Source organism: Oryctolagus cuniculus, chromosome 13 (assembly GCF_964237555.1).
Source record: "Oryctolagus cuniculus chromosome 13, mOryCun1.1, whole genome shotgun sequence".
NCBI lineage: Eukaryota > Metazoa > Chordata > Mammalia > Lagomorpha > Leporidae > Oryctolagus > Oryctolagus cuniculus.
Window position 1 is genome coordinate 91,104,893 of NC_091444.1, and position 19,536 is coordinate 91,124,428.

General features: G+C 45.5%; 2 protein-coding genes and 1 pseudogene across 15 annotated transcripts in view; 1 reads left to right on the forward strand and 2 right to left on the reverse strand.

Annotated features, from left to right (window-relative positions):
- Positions 1-12,157, reverse strand: part of LOC138845029 (cyclin-K pseudogene) — a 33,631-nt pseudogene extending 21,474 nt beyond the window's left edge.
- Positions 1-14,486, reverse strand: part of LOC100342241 (WW domain-containing adapter protein with coiled-coil) — a 100,555-nt gene extending 86,069 nt beyond the window's left edge. For 4 of the 14 annotated variants that reach the window (XR_011381649.1, XM_070055892.1, XM_070055889.1 and 1 more), the window contains exons 1-3: positions 14,115-14,486; positions 13,711-13,747; positions 12,167-12,378 (exon numbers count right to left, since the gene is read on the reverse strand). Coding sequence is in view for 12 of the 14 variants with exons in the window: in XM_070055892.1 (XP_069911993.1) it covers positions 12,167-12,378; positions 13,711-13,747; positions 14,115-14,145 (280 nt within the window). In the remaining 2 variants the exon portion in view is untranslated. The remainder of the gene's footprint in view (positions 1-12,166; positions 12,379-13,710; positions 13,748-14,114) is intronic. The other 10 variants (XR_011381650.1, XM_070055897.1, XM_070055899.1 and 7 more) reach the window with 4 other exon arrangements.
- A 78-nt stretch (positions 14,487-14,564) lies between these two features.
- LOC103352187 (sickle tail protein homolog) overlaps positions 14,565-19,536 on the forward strand; it is a 97,334-nt gene continuing 92,362 nt past the window's right edge. Inside the window, 2 exon segments of the mRNA XM_051832430.2 lie at positions 14,565-15,358; positions 15,528-15,857. The gene's annotated coding sequence lies outside the window, so the exon portion shown is untranslated.

Consider the following 19,536-nt stretch of genomic DNA (forward strand, 5'->3'; position numbering starts at 1 on the left):
GAGATGAAAAAGGAAATGTAACAACAGACACCACAGAAATAAAAAGAGTCATCAGAAATTACTACAAGGACCTGTATGCCAGCAAACAGGGAAACCTATCAGAAATGGATAGATTCCTGGACACATGCAACCTGCCTAAATTGAACCAGGAAGACATCGAAAACCTAAACAGACCCATAACTGAGACAGAAATTGAAACAGTAATAAAGGCCCTCCCAACAAAGAAAAGCCCAGGACCAGATGGATTCACTGCTGAATTCTACCAGACATTTAAAGAAGAACTGACTCCAAAACTTCTCAAACTATTCAGAACAATTGAAAAAGAGGGAGTCCTCCCAAATTCTTTCTATGAAGCCAGCATCACCTTAATTCCTAATCCGGAAAAAGATGCAGCATTGAAAGAGAATTACAGACCAATATCCCTGATGAACACAGATGTAAAAATCCTCAATAAAATTCTCGCCAATAGAATGCAACAACACATCAGAAAGATCATCCACCCAGACCAAGTGGGATTTATCCCTGGTATGCAGGGATGGTTTAATGTGCGCAAGACTATCAATGTGATACACCACATTAACAGACTGCAGAAAAAAACTATATGATGATCTCAATAGACGCCGAGAAAGCATTTATAAAATACAACACCCGTTCATGATGAAAACTCTAAGCAAACTGGGTTTGGAAAGAACATTCCTCAATACAATCAAAGCAGTCTATGAAAAACCCACAGCCAACATCCTATTGAATGGGGAATAGTTGGAAGCATTTCCACTGAGATCTGATACCAGACAGGGATGCCCACTCTCACCACTGCTATTCAATATAGTTCTGGAAGTTCTAGCCAGAGCTATTAAGCAAGAAAAAGAAATTAAAGGGATACAAATTGGGAAGGAAGAACTCAAACTACCCCTCTTTGCAGATGATATGATTCTTTATTTAGGGGACCCGAAGAACTCTACTAGGAGACTATTGGAACTCATAGAAGATTTTGGCAAAGTAGCAGGGTATAAAATCAATGCACAAAAATCAACAGCCTTTGTATACACAGACAATGCCATGGCTGAGGAAGAACTTCTAAGATCAATCCCATTCACAATAGCTACAAAAACAATCAAATACCTTGGAATAAACTTAACCAATGACGTTAAAGATCTCTACGAGGAGAATTACAAAATCTTAAAGAAATGAATAGAAGAGGATACCAAGAAATGGAAAAATCTTCCTTGCTCATGGATTGGAAGAATCAATATCATCAAAATGTCCATTCTCCCAAAAGCAATTTATACATTCAATGCAATACCAATCAAGATACCCAAGACCTTCTTCTCAGATCTGGAAAAAATGATGCTGAAATTCATATGGAGACACAGGAGACCTTGAATAGCTAAAGCAATCTTGTACAACAAAAACAAAGCTGGAGGCATCACCATACCAGATTTCAGGACATACTACAGGGCAGTTGTAATCAAAATAGCATGGTACTGGTACAGAAACAGATGGATAGACCAATGGAACAGAACTGAAACACCAGAAATCAACCCAAACATCTACAGCCAACTCATATTTGATCAAGGATCCAAAACCAATCCCTGGAGTAAGGACAGTCTATTCAATAAATAGTGCTGGAGAAATTGGATTTCCACGTGCAGAATCATAAAGCAAGACCCCTACCTTTCACCTTACACAAAAATTCACTCAACATGGATTAAAGACTTAAATCTATGACCTGACACCATAAAATTATTAGAGAGCACTGGAAAAACCCTGCAAGATATAAGCACCGGCAATGACTTCTTGGAAAACACCCCAGAAGCACAAGCAGGCAAAGCCAAAATTAACATTTGGGATTGCATCAAATTGAGAAGTTTCTGTACTGCAAAAGAAACAGTCAGGAAAGTGAAGAGACAACCGACAGAATGGGAAAATATATTTGCAAACTATGCAACTGATAAAGGGTTGATAACCAGAATCTACAAAGAAATCAAGAAACTCCACAACATCAAAACAAACAACCCACTTAAGAGATGGGCCAAGGACCTCATTAGACATTTTACAAAAGAGGAAATCCAAATGGCCAACAGACACATGAAAAAATGTTCAAGATCACTAGCAATCAGGGAAATGCAAATCAAAACCACAATGAGGGTTCACCTCACCCCAGTTAGAATGGCTCACATTCAGAAATCTACCAACAACAGATGCTGGCGAGGATGTGGGGAAAAAGGGACACTAACCCACTGTTGGTGGGAATGCAACCTGGTAAAGCCACTGTGGAAGTCAGTTTGGAGATTCCTCAGAAACCTGAATATAACCCTACCTTTCAACCCAGCCATCCCACTCCTTGGAATTTACTCAAAGGAAATTAAATTGGCAAACAAAAAAGCGGTCTGCACCCTAATGTTTATCGCAGCTCAATTCACAATAGCTAAGACCTGGAACCAACCCAAATGCCCATCAACAGTAGACTGGATAAAGAAATTATGGGACATGTACTCTATATAATACTATACAGCAGTCAAAAACAACGAAATCCGGTCATTTGCAACAAGATGGAGGAATTTGGAAAACATGCTGAGTGAATTAATCCAATCACAAAGGGACAAATATCATATGTTCTCCCTGATGGGGGACAACTAACTGAGCACCAAAGGGGAAACTTGTTGAAGTGAAATGGACACTATGAGAAACAGTGACTTTATCAGCTCTTGTCCTGACGGTTGATGTACAATGTAATACTTTATCCATTTTAGTATTTTTTTTTTGTTCTAGTACCATTGGTTGAACTCTGTAATTAACACACAATTATTCTTAGGTGTTTAAATTTTAACTGAAAAGTGATCCCTGTGAGGAATTTGGAAAACATTATGCTGAGTGAAATAAGCCAATCCCAAAGGGACAAATACCACTTGTTCTCCTTGATAGGTGACAACTAACTGAGCACCAAAAAGGAAACCTGTTAAAGTGAAATGAACACTATGAGAAACGGTGACTTGATCAGCCCTCACCCTGACTGTTGATGAACAACTTAATACGTTATCCCTCTTAGTATTTTTTTTTGTTTGTTCTACTTAATACTTTTGGTTGAATACTGTAATCAATACACAATTATTCTTAAGTGCTGAAACTTAACTGAAAAGTGATCACTGTTAAATATAAGAGTGGGAATAAGAGAGGGAAGAGATGTGCAATTTGGGACATGCTCAAGCTGACTTACCTCAAATGGCAGAGTTAGAAACATACCAGGGGATTCCAATTCAATCCCATCAAGGTGGCATGTACCAATGCCATCTCACTAGTCCCAGTGATCAATTTATGTTCACAATTGATCATAATGATAGGACTAAGAACCAAAGGGATCACATCAACAAGAATAGTGTCTGCAAATACTAGCTGATAGAATCAAAAAGGGAGAGAATGATCCAACATGGGAAGTGAGATACACAGCAGACCCATAGAATGGCAAATGTCCTAACAGCACTCTGGCCTCAGAATCAGCCCTTAAGGCATGCAGATCTGGCTGAAATGCCCATCAGAGTATTTCAGGCATGGAAAGCCAAGACACTCTGGGGAAAAAAAAAAAAAACCTAAATGAAAGATCTCCGCGAGTGAGATCCCAGTGGAAAGAACGGGTCATCAAAGAAGGAGGTACCTTTCTCTGAAGGGAGGAGAGAACTTCCACTTTGACCATGGCCTTGTCTAAAAATGATCAGAGTCAGTGAACTCAGGGGGCTTCCATAGCCTTGGCGGCTCATGACAAGAGCCTAGGTTGATTACTGATGCCATAAACAAGAGTATCAATTTGTTAAGTCAACAAAAGGCGTCACTGTGCACTTACTCCTCATATAGGATCTTTGTCCTTAGTGTGCTGTACATTGAGATTTAATGCTATAACTAGTACTCAAACAGTATTTTTCACTTTATGTTTCTGTGTGGGAGCAAACTGTTGAAATCTTTACTTAATGTATGCTAAACTGATCTTCTGTATATAAAGAGAAACGAAAATGAATATTGAAGTGAATGGAAGGGGAGAGGGAGTGGGAAAGGGGAGGGTTGCAGGTGGGAGGGATGTTATGGGGGGGAAACCATTGCAATCCATAAGCTGTACTTTGGAAATTTATATTCATTAAATAAAAGTTTTGAAAAAAAACTTTGTGGGAAATTAAAAGATAGGTTTCTTTTGGTGCAACAAATTTTTGAAATTCATGCAGTTTTTCTCAGAGTATAAATTTTTCATGAGTATTTAAGATTCCTCATACTCATGATTTCAAAAATTTCTGCGGGGCTGGTGCAGTGGTGCAGCAGGTTAAAGTCCTGGCCCAAATTGCCAGTATCCCATATGGGCACCAGTTCTAGTCCCGGCTGCTCCTCTTCTGTTCCAGCTCTCTGCTATGGCGTGGGATAGCAGTGGAAGATGGCCCAACCACATTGGAGACCCGGAGGAAGCTCCTGGCTCCTGGCTCCGGATCAGCACAGTTCCAGCTGTTGTGGCCAATTGGAGAGTGAACCACAGGATTGAATACCTCCCTCCCTCTCTCTGCCTCTCCTTTACTCTGTGTAACTCTGATTTTCAAATAAAAAAAGTAAATGCATGTATGTCCTAAGGGGCTGGCACTGTGACACAATGGGTTAAGCCACCACTTCCAACAACAGCATCCCATACTGGAGCCTGGAAAAGCAGATGACTAAAGTGCTGGGGCCTCCACCACATGTGCGAGACCCAGATGGATTTACAGGTTACTGGCGTTAGCTTGTATCAGCCCCTGCCATTGCTGCCATCTGGGGAGTGAACCAGCGGATGAAAAGTCCTCAGTCTCTGTCTTTCCAAAAACCAAAAAAGTCTTGAAAAAAAAAAGGATTTCCTGTAGGGTCAAAGTAAACCACTTCAAAAAGCATTTAGGACTATAAAATAGATAAATACCATTAAATCGGGGCTGGCACTGTGGCGTAGCGGATCAAGTCACCCCCTGCAGTGCTGGCATCCCATATGGGCACTGGTTGGAGTCCCGGCTGCTCCACTTCCAATCCAGCTCTCTGCTATGGCCTAGGAAAGCAGTAGAAGATAGCCCAAGTCCTTGGGCCCTGCACCCACATGGGAGACCCAGAAGATGCTCCTGGCTCCTGGCTTCAGATCAGCACAGCTCTGGCCGTTGTGGCCAATTAGGGAGTGAACCAGCAGATAGAAGACCTCTCTGTCTCTCTGCCTCTCCTTCTCTCTCTGTGGAGCTCTTTCAAATAAATAAATAAATCTTTTAAAAAAACCATTAAATCACAAATATTAACTATCCATCACTAAGTACCAAAATGGGGCGCAACATCGTGGCATGGCTGGTTAAGCAGCCACTTGGTGACAGCATCCCACCACAGTGGAGTGCCAATTTGAATGCTGGCTGCTCCACTTCTGAGGCAGCTTCCTGCTAATACACTGAAAGGCAGTGGACAACAGCCCAAGTACTTGGGCCCCTGCCACTCATGTGGGAGTCCAGGATGGAGTTTGGGGCTCCAAAGGCTGTGGCTCTGACCAACCCTGACTGCTGCAACCATTTGGGGAGTGAAGCAGCAGATGAAAGATCTGTCTCTTCCCCTCTCTGCTGCTCTGCCCTTCAAGTAAATAAACATTTTAAAAATGTTAAGGAAAATGATGAGATGAGAAGCCATTCGACAACCTGACACAATGTTTAAATATCACAGTTTACATGCACAGAGCACAGATTCTTAGCTCATACTTATGAAAACTTCAAAAAAGTGTGTAGAAGAATGGAGCTGAAAGATAAATTTTGGTGCCAAAAGTATTTGAAATCCATGCAGAATTCTTCGTGCCATTTTCCAATAACTTTATGAAGATTTCTTGTACCATTTTCTAAAATTACGGAAAAAATACTAAGTTGAAACATGAAAACTGCTTATCATTCAACTTCACCCTATTTTCCTTAGAATCACGTTTCCTTTTTAAATTGGCCTACAGAAATCCAATGCAAACACTTCTGTCTAGTTTTCCACTTAGTACACATCACAAATCAATTTTTTAAAAGATCATATTTCCTCTTATCATTAGGCCAAATTTAAAATGAGCCAATGGTTGCTATATATATGCAAACATTAGTACATCAGATTGTTGAAAATTTCCAAGTTTCTTTTTAAATTTATGAGCTTATTCCAAAGAAAACTGGCTTCTTCCCAAGGAAAATTTCTGAAATGCTCAAAACTTAAAAAAAAAAAAACACATTAACAACTTGACCTAGAATACACACATTTGTACCAACAGTGTCCCTGTCCTGGCTTTGATTTTTACAGTGAAATCTGTAAGATGTAAGTACTGAAGGAAGCTGGGTGAAGTTATTAAGGTAAAAGGAACAAAACCTTCACACTGATTCCTACCATAGTCAAGAACACCAGTTAAGGGGCAGGCAATTTTCCACAGCGGCTTGTTAAAGCCCCGGCAGCCCCACCTCTCTTGAAAACTTTCAGATACATAAATCTTTAGGAAAAAAATAACACCAATTAAGTTTTTTAACACATCTGTTTCATCCCTGACAGTGTAGTCAGTTCTGTCTACTCTCAGATAAACTTATGTTTGCAGTCAAATGTCATTCTTTTGCTCATTTTTATACAAGTAAAATTTCTCACTTGTACAATAGGAATACTATGTGTTCTATCTATCTTCCAATGTCAGTATGTGGATTTAATAAGACTTTTCATTTTTACAGTACTTCCTCACATTACTACTGTTAAGCACATTTCATTTTACTCAAAACATAAAAGGTACACTAAATGATATTTAAAAGAATTTTAAGACCAAAAGGGCTGGCGCTGTGGTATGGTGGGTAAAGCCACTGCCTGCAGTGCTGGCAACCCATATGGATGCTGGTTTGAGTCCTGGCTGATCCACTTCTGATCCAGCTCTCTGCCATGCCTGGAAAAGCAGTGGAAGATGGCTCAAGTGCTTGGACCCTTGCACCACCCTGGGACACCCGGAAGAAGTTCCAGGCTCCTGGCTTCAGATCGGCCCAGCTCCAGCTGTTGTGGCCATTTGGGGAGTCAACCAGCAAATGGAACACCTCTCTCTGTAATTCTGCCTTTCAAATAACAAACCAATCTTTAGAAAAAAACAAAATTATACAACCAATTATTCCCAAATGGCATCCCTACTAAATATTCTACCAAAATGTTAATATAAGTTGAGTATCCCTTAAGCAAAATGCTCAGAACTTGACGCCCTTCAGAGTTTTTAGGTTTTCAGAACACACGCACAGACTTGCCAGTAGAGCATCCCTCCTCCTAAACATCCAAAAGCAAGCACGCAGTGCTCACCAAGTTCCAGATTCTGGAGCACTTACGATTTCAGATGAAGATGCTCAACTGTAGACATCTTTGGATGAAAATCAGAGATGGGTCGGGTGTCAGGTCCAGAGGTTCAGACACCCATGACCCCCATCACATCCTACACTGAAGCACCAAGGTTCAACACCCACTGCCAACCCAATCCTAGAAAGGCTGCAAGGTGGGGTGACGGCTCAAAGGAACTGGACAGCTATCACCAAGTCAGAGCCCTGCATTGGGCTCCTGGCTTTTGTAGGCAACTGAGTACTGAGACTGTGGATGACAGCATATTCTATCTCTCTGCCCATCTGCTTCTGATTTTTTTAAATTAGGAGACGAAAATACATTTTCCAAAAAGATGTGACTGACAAACACTTCACTATGCAGTCATAAGTTTTCAATCTTTAAAAAACAGTGCTTACCTACCTTATAAAGGCAGCTTTACTTAACAATGCTAAGTTAAAAACCACTGCAAATCTACTATAAGCTCCAATATGAGAACCAATATTATTTCACTAACCAACTGACCCATGGCCTCAGAAAATAACATTTCTAACAAGTATTCCAAGCACATTGATAAGTTTCTATACCAATTCTAGGAGGGAAGATGGGGGGAAAAAGCCCTCCAAGACAAAGTTCTATAGAACAGCTTCACAGAACACCTATAAAGATACCCTTCAGGGGCTGGTGCTGTGGCATAGCGGGTAAAGTTCCAGTCAGCAGTACCAGTATCCCATATGGGTGCCAGTTTGAGCCCTGGTTGCTCCACTTTTGATCCAGCTCTCTGCTATGGCCTGGGAAGCAGTAGAAGATAGCCCAAGTCCTTGGGACCCTGTACCCACATGGGAGACCTGGAAGAAACTACTGGCTTCAGATCGGTGCAGCTCTGACCATTGCAGTCAACTGGGGGTGAACCATCAGATGGAGACCTCTCTCTCTCTCTGCTTTTCTTCTCTCTCTGTAACTAACTCTGGCTTTCAAATAAATAAATAAATCTTTTAAAAAAAAGTCTAAGTTGTAAAAATCTAACGATTGCTTTTTGGTTACTTTTAATAGTTTATTTTGCTATTGCTGTTGTTTTTTAATTTCTGAAGCAAGCAGACAGCAAGCTCCCATCCACTGGTTCACTCTCAAATTGTCATCAAGGTTGGGACTGGGCCAGGCAAAAACTGGGAGCCAGCACTCACCAAGGTCTTCCATATGGGTAGGTAGCAGGGACCCAAACACTTGGGTCATCACCACTGATCCCAGGGTCTGTGCTATCAAAAAAGCTAAAAATTGAACCCAGGTACTCCAATACGAAATGTGGGTATCTTTTTTTTTCTTTTTTAAAAGATGCATTTATTTCAAAGTCAGAGACAGACACACTTCACATACACACAGAGATAGGTAACTTCACTCCCTCAATGGCTGCAATGGCCAGGGACGGCCTAGGTCAAAGCCAAGGGCTTTATCCACATTTCCCACATGGGTGCAGGGGCCATCTTCCCCTGCTTTCCCAGGCATATTAGCAGGGAATTGGATCAGAAGTGGAGCAGCTGGGACTCAAACCCATGACCACATTAAATGCTGGCATTGCACACAGTAGCTTAACACCACAACACTGGCCTCAGGATGTGAGTATATTAACCAGCGTCCTTTTATTATGTGAAGGGTGTCTTTTATTTTTGGGACGGGGAAGAGAGGCTGTTAGAGAGAGAGATATGTTATACCCAACTGGTTACTCCCGAAATGCCTTCAACAGCCAGGGCTGGGCCAGGCCAAAGCTAGGAGACAGGAACTCCATCCAGGTCTCCCACATGGTAGCAAGCACTCACGTACTTAAGTCATCACCTGCTGTTTCCCAGGGAAGCTAGAATCAGAAGCAGAGTCAAGACTGGAACCTAGGTACTCTGATCCGGGATGTGAGGGTCCTAAGCACCAGACAGTTCCAGGTACAGAGTAACATTCATACTGGCTCTCAGTAATGATGCTTGTAATTGCTACTAGAACAAAATGTTGTAAATAAAAATACCCAACTATACAGATCGTGTTAAATGAAATTATGGTTAATGTAAAGACTGCTAGGAGCAAAAAAAACAATCCTCCTCAATGGCTGCTCTCTTACAGCATATCCTAAAAAGTCCTCTTAGACATGACTTCTGAACAGGCATTTTTAAAAGAATATCCAAGATGCCAAGAAAGAAATCTATGAAAAAAGCATGCTCTAACACCAGTGAACCCCAATCCTGAAGAAAGCATTCTCTCCAATTTGCACTTCAGTTTAGCTTGCTTTGTAAAATGCACGCTACAAATCAGAACACCAAGGCTTTTCAGTTTAGGTATTTACAAAGTTCTTAAATTTAAAACACCCTAAAATAAAACGATCTAAGTAGCTCAATGAATACAGTAATTGCTCTTATATTAATTACACTGTTACATACACATGCAAGAAGAAAGTAATCTAATTCACTTGCATTTTGGGCTTTTGATAGTGTTCAATTTATATATATATAAATGATTAAAAAACCTAAAGAAATTTATGTCTGTAATAAATTCATATATTTTTAAAAGCTCAGGATTTCCTTTTCTGTCTTCTCTTTAAACAAAGGAAAAATAGCAAAGTAAAAATTCACAAAAACATAAAGTCCAACTGTACTGTGTGTTCATATTTTTAGTTTGACCAACAACTACATTTTAAAAATGTCTCAGCCATAACAATCCAACACCTATTAACAATAAAAAAAACTGCATATACCTGAAGCAAACTATTAAGTATTAAATGAGGGAAGAAGCATCATTTTATATCTTAAAAGGTAAAATTAACATCAAAGATGGACTCTGGACCGCAGCTAGAGATCTCCTACTTGACAGTACTATTATTCTTCCACAGTGGCCACACCTATTAGAGACAGGGTAGACAGGAACAGAGTAGGAGGCACCAGAGGAGCAGCTGGAAAGCAAATTACAAAGTGAGGTCTGACTTGGCAAATGACTAGCTCAGAAAAATAAGTAACAAGTTTCTTACAAATGGAGCTGAGGAAACAACAGCAAAGACACAAACAAAAAAGGAACAAAATGCCAAGAAGTACCTGGAGTTCACACGGGAAGAGTGAAAACCAAAGAAAACAGGGTACAGTAAAAAATAAGCAGCTGTAACACCACTAGTTCAAGAATCAAAGCCTTTAAGAACAGCTTCAAGGCCAAGGTCTCATCTTGACTTCCAGTAGTGTGACAACTGTTGGCACACAGTGGATGCCCAACGTTTGCTCAATGAATACACCACGACTGTTCTTGGGATTATTTCACCTGTAAAAGAATTGATTTGGGACAGTTTATTGTACGTGGATGAAAGAATTCATAGAAGTTTCTTCACTCCCTGAGTTGAGCGCCCACACGGACTTCTTCCTGGACATGGGTTATAGACAGATAACCTGGAGCAGTCACTGAAGTTAAGAACCTGAGAGCCTACCTACAAGGAAACGAGGTGTCATGTCCTGAAATGCCACAATTACCAAAATTTTCAGAAGGAAGCACAGTATAGGACAACTAGTACGTGTCCTCCAGGAGCTAACATTTCAGATGAATTCACTATAGAAAAGTGGCTGACAGTATCTCATGCTACAGATAACACTGAGAGATTTATGCACAAAAACCAAAAACACTAAGTCTGATTTCACCAAAGAACTCCTAACACTTTAACAATCAAATCCACCTGCTACTATTACTTCTGAACTAAAATGTGATTTCTGTGAATAAGCAGCACAAAGCTATAGCTATAGTTACAGAAAACTACTTCTTCCCATCTAACCATCCAAATTGCTCTATCCCAATGCTACCTTCTGACCATTATTAACTTCCTCAACCCGGTGATTACATACTGAAAAACATGGCATCCTCTAAATAATCACACTGAATAAAACGGATTTCTATCCTGGCAAGAAAAAAAAAAAGTAAAAGCAAAGACAAACAGATACAGAGTATTTTTAAAAAGTTAAACAACTACTGAGAAACTGTCAATGGGCAAACTCTAACATGATACAATATTTTCTTGGAAGCTTTCAATTAATATTGTATAGGTTATCTCAAATATGGTGTTTCCACTTCAGCTATGAGATCTCACCGTGGGAGAGAATATCTCTTAATCACCTTAGTGAAATCTGTTTGATTCTTAACGTACACTTTAGACATGAAAAAAATTGCCCCAAATTTACCAGAGCAATGTAAGTCTCAATTATTGAGAGCTGGTTTTATTTATTCCCTCAGTCTCCCAACCATAAATAAAAAGCTTGAGGCATACCAGCAATGTGCAAGATGAATGAAGCTAACTTTTGAAAAGTTCAATGTTTCAATGAACACACTACAGGATACTAGCAATGCTATAATATGGAAAATTTTCAATGTTTACAACAGAAAAACCAAAACTACATTTTCTCAGGCACAATTTTTTTTAAATCTCTGAAGGGTCTTGAAAAGCCCAAGTTTTTAAGCTCATAATTTTCACATTTGAACTTCTTAAAACTCAACTGAAGCAGCAACAAGGGTCTCAAAGTAAGGCAAACACAAATCTCTACTTGAAAAAATGCAAGTTCCTTCCCCAGAAAACGCCCTGCATTTCTCCCACCATTAACAAGGCACTCGGCAGACCAAGCTGCCTCGCTGTCAGACACTGGAGACCACTTTTTACCTGCTTTGCCAGCACTGTCCGTCTACAGCAGTCTGCTTATCGAAACAAAACTGACAAACAAAATACTCTTACAATACAAGCAGAGTAACCCATTCAGTTGGAAGTTATTTGTTTCATACAAAGCTAGTATTGTTAAAATAGACAGACAAAATAGATAGTTCAGACAAGAAAGCTACTCACCACCTTCCCTCTCTCTAACTCTGTGAGTATGTACGTTTTTGGCCTTGCTGTGTCCTGTGCTGTCACTGTATTTGTTTTCAGGACTGTCAGACCTCCGCGGCATCTTGTTTGGTGGTGAAGGGTCTGTGGCGTCTCGCATCTTTTCATGTCTGTGATCACCACTACTGGGGTGACTTTTCGATGAATACTTAAGTGCCTGTAAAACATCACCCCTCAAACAAGAGAGAAAAATTGAAACTTCAACTCTCCAGACTAATTTAATAATCACTGACACATCATTAGCTTTATTCACCGTTTTGAATTTCCAAAGTTAAAACTCTCATTTTCAATTGTGCCTTCATACTATGAAGACAGAAACGTGGAAGTCGCTGTTAAGTCTCCTGATACTATTCCACCACATTTTAGCCAAAAAAAAAAAATCACTCTCACCCTGTAAATAAAATAATTAACCATCGAGGCATACTGATACCTCAAAAAACTTCCCATGGAATAGCTAAAGGCCTTTTTTCCAGGATTAATCAAAGAGACTAGAAACTCAGTTCACTGCTACACATGTGCAACTCACATGCACAGGCGTGTATGTACATATGCATATGTTCCTGCAAACTTCCAAACCATGACTTCTCCAATTCCTGGACTCACATAAAAACTTCTCAGACCTCATTACCTACTCCTGAAGGTGTGGGAACTATTGATCAAAGTAAACTGATTTAAATCGCCAATATTTGGAGAAAGCATAATGGAACTTAACGAGAACACTTAAAACTTGGGTTTAATTCTAACTCATCTGAGGAGGCCATGTTCTACTCAACTTCAGGAGTGGGCAGACTCAGCAAGACTGGGGGCACAGGGTCTTTACTGGTGCACGGCAGTGACCTCTCAGGCCAGCAGCCTGCCCTTCTATCTTTCCATGACCAGACACGGCTAGTACACTGCGAAGCCCTCCAGCCCTGGGAGCTGGAGCCCCTGCAGGATCCTAACAGACATACCCCTGCGTCCGAGGCAGCCAGGGATCTCAACTCCTGAACAAGAACAGAAGGACAGCCTCTCACAGGGCAGCTACCTGGGCCAAAACGGCCACCCCTCTCCCCCTCCCCCCCCCAAAAAACCACTGGGGCAGGGGCTGGCTATCGCAGCCAGCGAGGCGTGAACCACAGGCCGCTCGGCTCCTTCCCAGCAACTTTCCGGGCCCCGTGCGCCCAGCAAGCATGCAGGCCTCTCCCGTGGCACCCATCACCTCCCAGCGATCCCTCCACACCTAAATTACCCGGGCCTGGGATGCCTGGCTGCCAATCATCCCCCACCTCCCCCACTCCCCCCCAAAAAAGAACTACTGAGCTCTCTCAGGTCCCCTGTGACCCTAAGTCCTTAAGCCCCGTGGCGGAGCACACTGGGCACCCGGCCCCACACTCCCCGGGGCTCCGCAGGGCTTGTGTCAGCCGAGGGGCCTGAAGGGACTTCTGAAGCCTGCGCTCGAGTAGCCGTCCCATCCCCTTCCCCTGGGCCGGCCCCTGGCACTCCCGCGCCCCGGGCTCGGCTGGTACCTGGAAAGGCTGCGAGTCCCCCCTCCAGTCGTGACAGCTGAAACACAGGAAGAGACACGGGGACATGAGAACCCCCCTGCCTGCCTGCCTGGCCGGGCGCCGAAACACAGCCGAGCCCGCAGGCCGCCCCTCCCCCGCGTGCTCCCCGGGGTGGGCGCACACCCTGGGGGCTCCCCCCTGGTACACGGTGCCGCGAACCCCCGCTGGGCCCGCTGAGCCGGTCCCCAGGGCCCTGCACATGGCGCCGCCACCGCCTCCTCCTCCCCCAGCCCGAACCCGATCAGGGTTAACAACAAAAATGGCGGCCCGGCCAGCTCCAGATAAGGAGGAACAAACCCCCCCCCCCAGCCACCACCCCCCCCCCCCGCCTCCGCCGCAGCCTGAAAACCAGAAAGGCGATTTACGCATCACTGAGTCTCTGCTGTTTCCTCGCATACATTACCATCAACGTCCGGCCTGTGAGTGTGTGTCGGGGACGGGGGAGAGTGGCCGAGATAGGTGGGCGGGTGGACGGACGCACGGGTGGGCGAGCAGGCGGCAGAGGCGGCGGCGCGCCCTCAGCGACTCTCAGCACCTCCCCATTAACTGGCGCCAGCGCTCCCGGGCCATCTCCTTCTGCCGACACCAGGCTCATTTTCAGCCCGCGGCAGCGGTGCCAACAACATGGCGGCAGGGCGAACCTGGGAGGGGGGAGAAGGGAGGGGAGGGGCAAGAAGCCGCATCCGGTTCAGCCCAGCAGTGAGCCGCCGCCTCCTCGCCTCCTCCTCTCTTCCCTCCTCCCCCCCCCGCCGCTTCTTCCTCCTCCTCCTCCCCCCCCCCCCCGCCGCCACCACTGCATCCGGGTCTTCCTCCTCCTCCCCCACTCCCAGACGCCGCCGGTGCCCCCGCTGCCGCTCCACCAACTACATCTGGGCAACTCGGACAAAGCCGCCTTCGGCAAACCTCGGCAGTTTCCGCTGCGCCCACCCTCAGCCCAGCGGCTCCCGAATTGCCACCTTTCAGCAAACCTCGGTTCGCTCCGGCCTTCCTCTTCCTCTGAGGCCCGGCTTGCCTCTCTCTCGCGACCTGTCAGCCATTTCTGGTCGCCGATGCTTTTCCTCACACACAAATCAGGCAGCCGCCTTTCCAGTTTAGGGCTAGTCCTGCTCGGGGACCTGCTCGAGGCTCGTCCCAGGGGCTCTGGGCTGCGCTGGGAGGGAGCCGCCTTCGGGAGGAGGCCGATGGGGCGCGGGCAGAGCCACTGCAGACTAAATAAGGGCGGCGGTGGCTGCCAGTGTGTGTGCGCGTGCGCCCAGCGGTGCCCCTTCACTGGTGGGGGCTTCCTCGCTCACGTCCGACTTCTCCAGGTCTCAGAAGAGTTGCTACTGTCGCCGCTACATCCTTCCTCGCCATTCCATGAAACCCCGACACTACGCACGCTGACGCTGACCCCGACGCTGCGTCGAATGCGGCGTCGGGGTCACCGTCAGCGTCCTAGCGTTGTGTGTGGCGTCGGGGTCAGCATCAGCGTGCGTAGCGTTGGGGCCACGTAAACGTCGTGGGCGGGGCGGCTCAGCTCATCGAAGGGCAGCGGCGAGGAAGGTTGCAGCAGCGGTGGTGGCGATTCATCTAAGACACCGAGCAGTCGGCTGCCAGCGAGGAAGCAGTGGTAGGTGGGGCCGGTGTTGGTGTAGGCCTGGGCAGCGGCGGTGAAGGAGGCGGCGGTAGCGAGGGTGAGGGGTGGCGCGGATAGAGGCGGTGGTGGCGGCTCCGTGTCGGCCGTCCTGGGCGGGGAAGGGCGGCTCTGTCCCAGCCTAACTGAAGCCTGGGCTTCCTAGGTGGGGAGTCTCAGTCTTCGCTGGCGGCAGCAGCGGCCGAGGACCTGGAGAACCAGGAAGCAGTGGGTGTCGGCGTGGGCGTTCCGTGGGGCGTCCTGCTTTGGACAGCGCAGTTTGTGGGCAGGAAGTGGTGGCGGCGAGGAAAGACGCGGCGGGGCACAGAGTCCAGCAGTCAGGAGCGTCGGTGGCCGGCGAGGAAGCAGGAGGGAGTGGCGGTGCTGACGCCATGGGCAGCAGAGAAGCAGGTGGCGGCGGGGGCTCTGTGTTGGGCAGCGGAAGAGAGAGGCCGGCGGCAGTGGCGGCTTGAGATAGCAGTGGCATCAGCGTCAGGTAGGCACTACAGTTGAACAGATTGGGGAGGAAAACTGGTCATAACAGTCACATTATACAACATGAAGGGGAAGGAAGATAGGCAGTCAATTGCAAGGGAGGTTTCTCTAGCTTTGAATGTGCCCCTTACACTAGCTTTAGGCTAACAGCCTTTAGTTGTCATTTGTCAGATTCTTGAGGGCGCACATATGATGTGGGAGCTAAGTTTCTCCTTGGGATGTCTGTGCCCTGTGTCCCAGTGCCCGGATTTGAATTCGGGATCCATTTCCAGTTCCAGCGTTCCCACTAATGTGTGTCCTGGGGAGATACCAGGTGATGGCAAAAGTGTCTGGGTACTTGTCAGCTACGTGGGAGACTGAGTTCCTGGCTCCTAACTTCAGCCTGACCAGTCCTAGCTGCTGCAGGCATTTAAGGAGTGAGGGAGTAAATGGGAGAGCTCTGTCTCTGCCTCTTAAATAAATAAAGTTAAAACTCTTCAAAAGTGGGTGATCTTTATCTATTCTTAAGATTTATTTCAGAGGCAGATACTCATACCCATGCAGGTACATGCACATGCACGCACACACACACACACACACACAGAGTGCAGGAAACAGACATAATGAGGGTTCTCATCTGCTGGTTGACTTTCTCATTCTCACAACTACTGGGCCTGAGCCTGGCAGAGTGGAGGGTTGGAGAATTCATTCCGTGTTTCCAGCAAGGGTGATGGGTATCCAAATACCTGGGTCCTATCCACTGCCCTCCAGGTCCACATTACAGGAAGCTAGACTCAGGAGCCAGAAACAGGTACCCGATTTCTTGAGCCATCACAACTGCCTTCTCCATCCACACTAATAGGAATCCACTAGAGTCAGGAGTCGGAGGTGGATACTGAACCTGGGTACTTCCAGGATGGAATGCAGGTGACTATAATTGGCTTGGTAATCAAAATTTCAAATCTTTACCCCTCTGGATTCTAAAAATCATTACAGTTTAGTAACAGTTTCAAAAGGAAATTAAGGATTTACAACGTGTTTTAATTTTATTTCTTTCATACATTTATTTCTCTGCAAGTAATCTTCATCTTTGCATGTGTACACACATCTTATGTAAATGCTTTGATCCTATGTGAAGTTTTGTGATGTTATATGTAGTTTTTTTAACATATCCTGTGTATAGTTAATGCATTTCAATAATTGTAATTTATTGAATGTACATTATGTTCTTAGTTCTATATTGAGTTTCTGCAGTTTGGCAAATAGGTAAGCAGTGATATGGGGAACAAATTAATGTGCATTGGTTTTCTTTGTATTTCTTTTCTTTTCATTAGTGTTTAGCAGACACGGTATGCTTTTTTTTTTTTTTGACAGGCAGAGTGGACAGTGAGAGAGAGAGACAGAGAGAAAGGTCTTCCTTTGCCATTGGTTCACCCTCCAATGGCCGCAGCGGCCGGCGCACTGTGCTGATCCGATGGCAGGAGCCAGGAGCCAGGTGCTTTTCCTGGTCTCCCATGGGGTGCAGGGCCCAAGCACCTGGGCCATCCTCCACTGCACTCCCTGGCCACAGCAGAGGGCTGGCCTGGAAGAGGGGCAACCAGGACAGAATCCGGCGCCCCGACCGGGACTAGAACCCGGTGTGCTGGCGCCGCTAGGCGGAGGATTAGCCTAGTGAGCCGCGGCGCCGGCTTCGGTGTGCTTTTTGAACACAACTGTAAGAACACAATGATATCGCATTCCTCCCTCCCCCTTTCTCCTTTCCACTGTGCTTCCTTCTCCTTTTTCTTTCTCTCTTTGGTTTAGATTTTGAGCCAATTTTCAAATTACATTGCAGTAAAAAGGCTTATTAATTTACCAGATAAGTTTAATGAAAGAAAAATTTATACCAGTTTAGTGAGCTATAGACAACTACTGTAAACAGTAATTTAATAGAAAAGTGATTGTTTCAACCGTATGTGGTAAATCTTTAAGTAATTATAGATCATTAAAATTGTGGGTTCTCACTGCAGCTCAGTAGGCTAATCCTCCACCTGTGGCACTGGCACACCAGGTTCTAGTCCCGGTCGGGGTGCCAGATTCTGTCCTGGTTGCCCCTCTTCCATGCCATCTCTCTGCTGTGGCCCAGGAGTGCAGTGGAGGATGGCCCAAGTGCTTGGGCCCTGCATGCCATGGGAGATCAGGAGAAACACCTGGCTCCTGGCTTTGGATCAGCACAGTGCACCAGCTGCAGTGGTCATTGGAGGGTGTACCAACGGCAAAGGAAGACCTTTCTTTCTGTCTCTCTCTCACTGTCCACTCTGTATGTCAAAAAAATTAAAAAATATAATTGTGGTAGGATAACATTCTTAACCATCGGTTTCACATACGCATAAAAGAAAGCTTGACAAACTGTATAGCAATACTGATCCACACAAACATTTCTTTCTGTTTGATTCCCGGAGATTCCTCCCAGCAGTGTCCAAGTGTTCCTTTTCCTCCACATCCTTTGCAGCATTTGTTACTCTGTTGTTTGGATTTTAACCATTCTAATGGGGGTGAGGAGATATCTCATTGTGGTTTTGATTTGCATTTCCCTGAAGAATGGAGGTGGTGAGCATTTTGCCATATGTTCGTTTTCCCCTTGTATTTCTTCTTTCAGAGAATTGTCTGTTGAAGTCCTTTTCCATTTCTGAACTGGATTGATTTTGTTGTTGTTGACTTTTTTAAGTTGCATATATATTTGGGATGTTACTCCTTTGCAGATAGATGGTTTGCCACTATTTTTTCCTTTCTGCTGAATGTCTCCACTTGAATTTTCACATCCTTTGTTTCCGAGTTTGATATGGTCCTATTTCCTTAGTTTTGCTTTTGTTGCCTGTGCTTCGGGGTTCCCATCCAAGAAGTTGTTCCTACACCAATGTCTTTGAGTGTTTCCTCTACGTTTTCTTCCAGCAACCTCATAATCTCCATAATGCCAGGTCTTAAATTGGGTCTTTGATAGGCCGGCACCGCAGCTCACTAGGCTAATCCTCCACCTTGCGGCGCCAGCACACCGGGTTCTAGTCCCGGTCGGGGCTCCGGATTCTGTCCCGGTTGCCCCTCTTCCAGGTCATCCCTCTGCTGTGGCCAGGGAGTGCAGTGGACGATTGCCCAAGTGCTTGGGCCCTACACCACATGGGAGACCGGGATAAGCACCTGGCTCCTGCCATCAGATCAGCGCCTGAGGGCCTTAGGGCCTGGCTTGTGGTTGGCCACGGGCTGAGGTTACTGGGTGACTAACTTCCGAGGGGAGGAGCGAGCGGCTCGTGGTGGGGAGGGCTCCTCCTCCTCCATGCCCATGGCAGCTTGGCTCCCAAGGCCCGGCAGCAGCAAGATGGGCTTCGTGGGTTGTGAGCCTATGGGCTGGGGAGGTTCTGGGGACCGCCATGGCCTCCGTGATGGCCTTGCCTCCCACGACTCACCCTCTGAGACAGCCAAGTGCGGGGCTCAGGACTCGGAAGCGAGCAGGGCAGCCGCCCTGCAGGGTAATGTGCCAATGAGCAGCTTGGTGGCGCTGGGGACACAGGTGACTTCCCCAAGAAAGAGTAAGTGGCTCGGGTCTCCGAGGATGAGTGGGGTGCTACGGACCCGTCTCTGTTTTTCTCCAGTGCTTCACGGCAAGCGGGATGTTTAGGAATTCCTAGGCTTGGGAGGGTGGGGTCCAGAGTCCAGTGCCTGGGGTA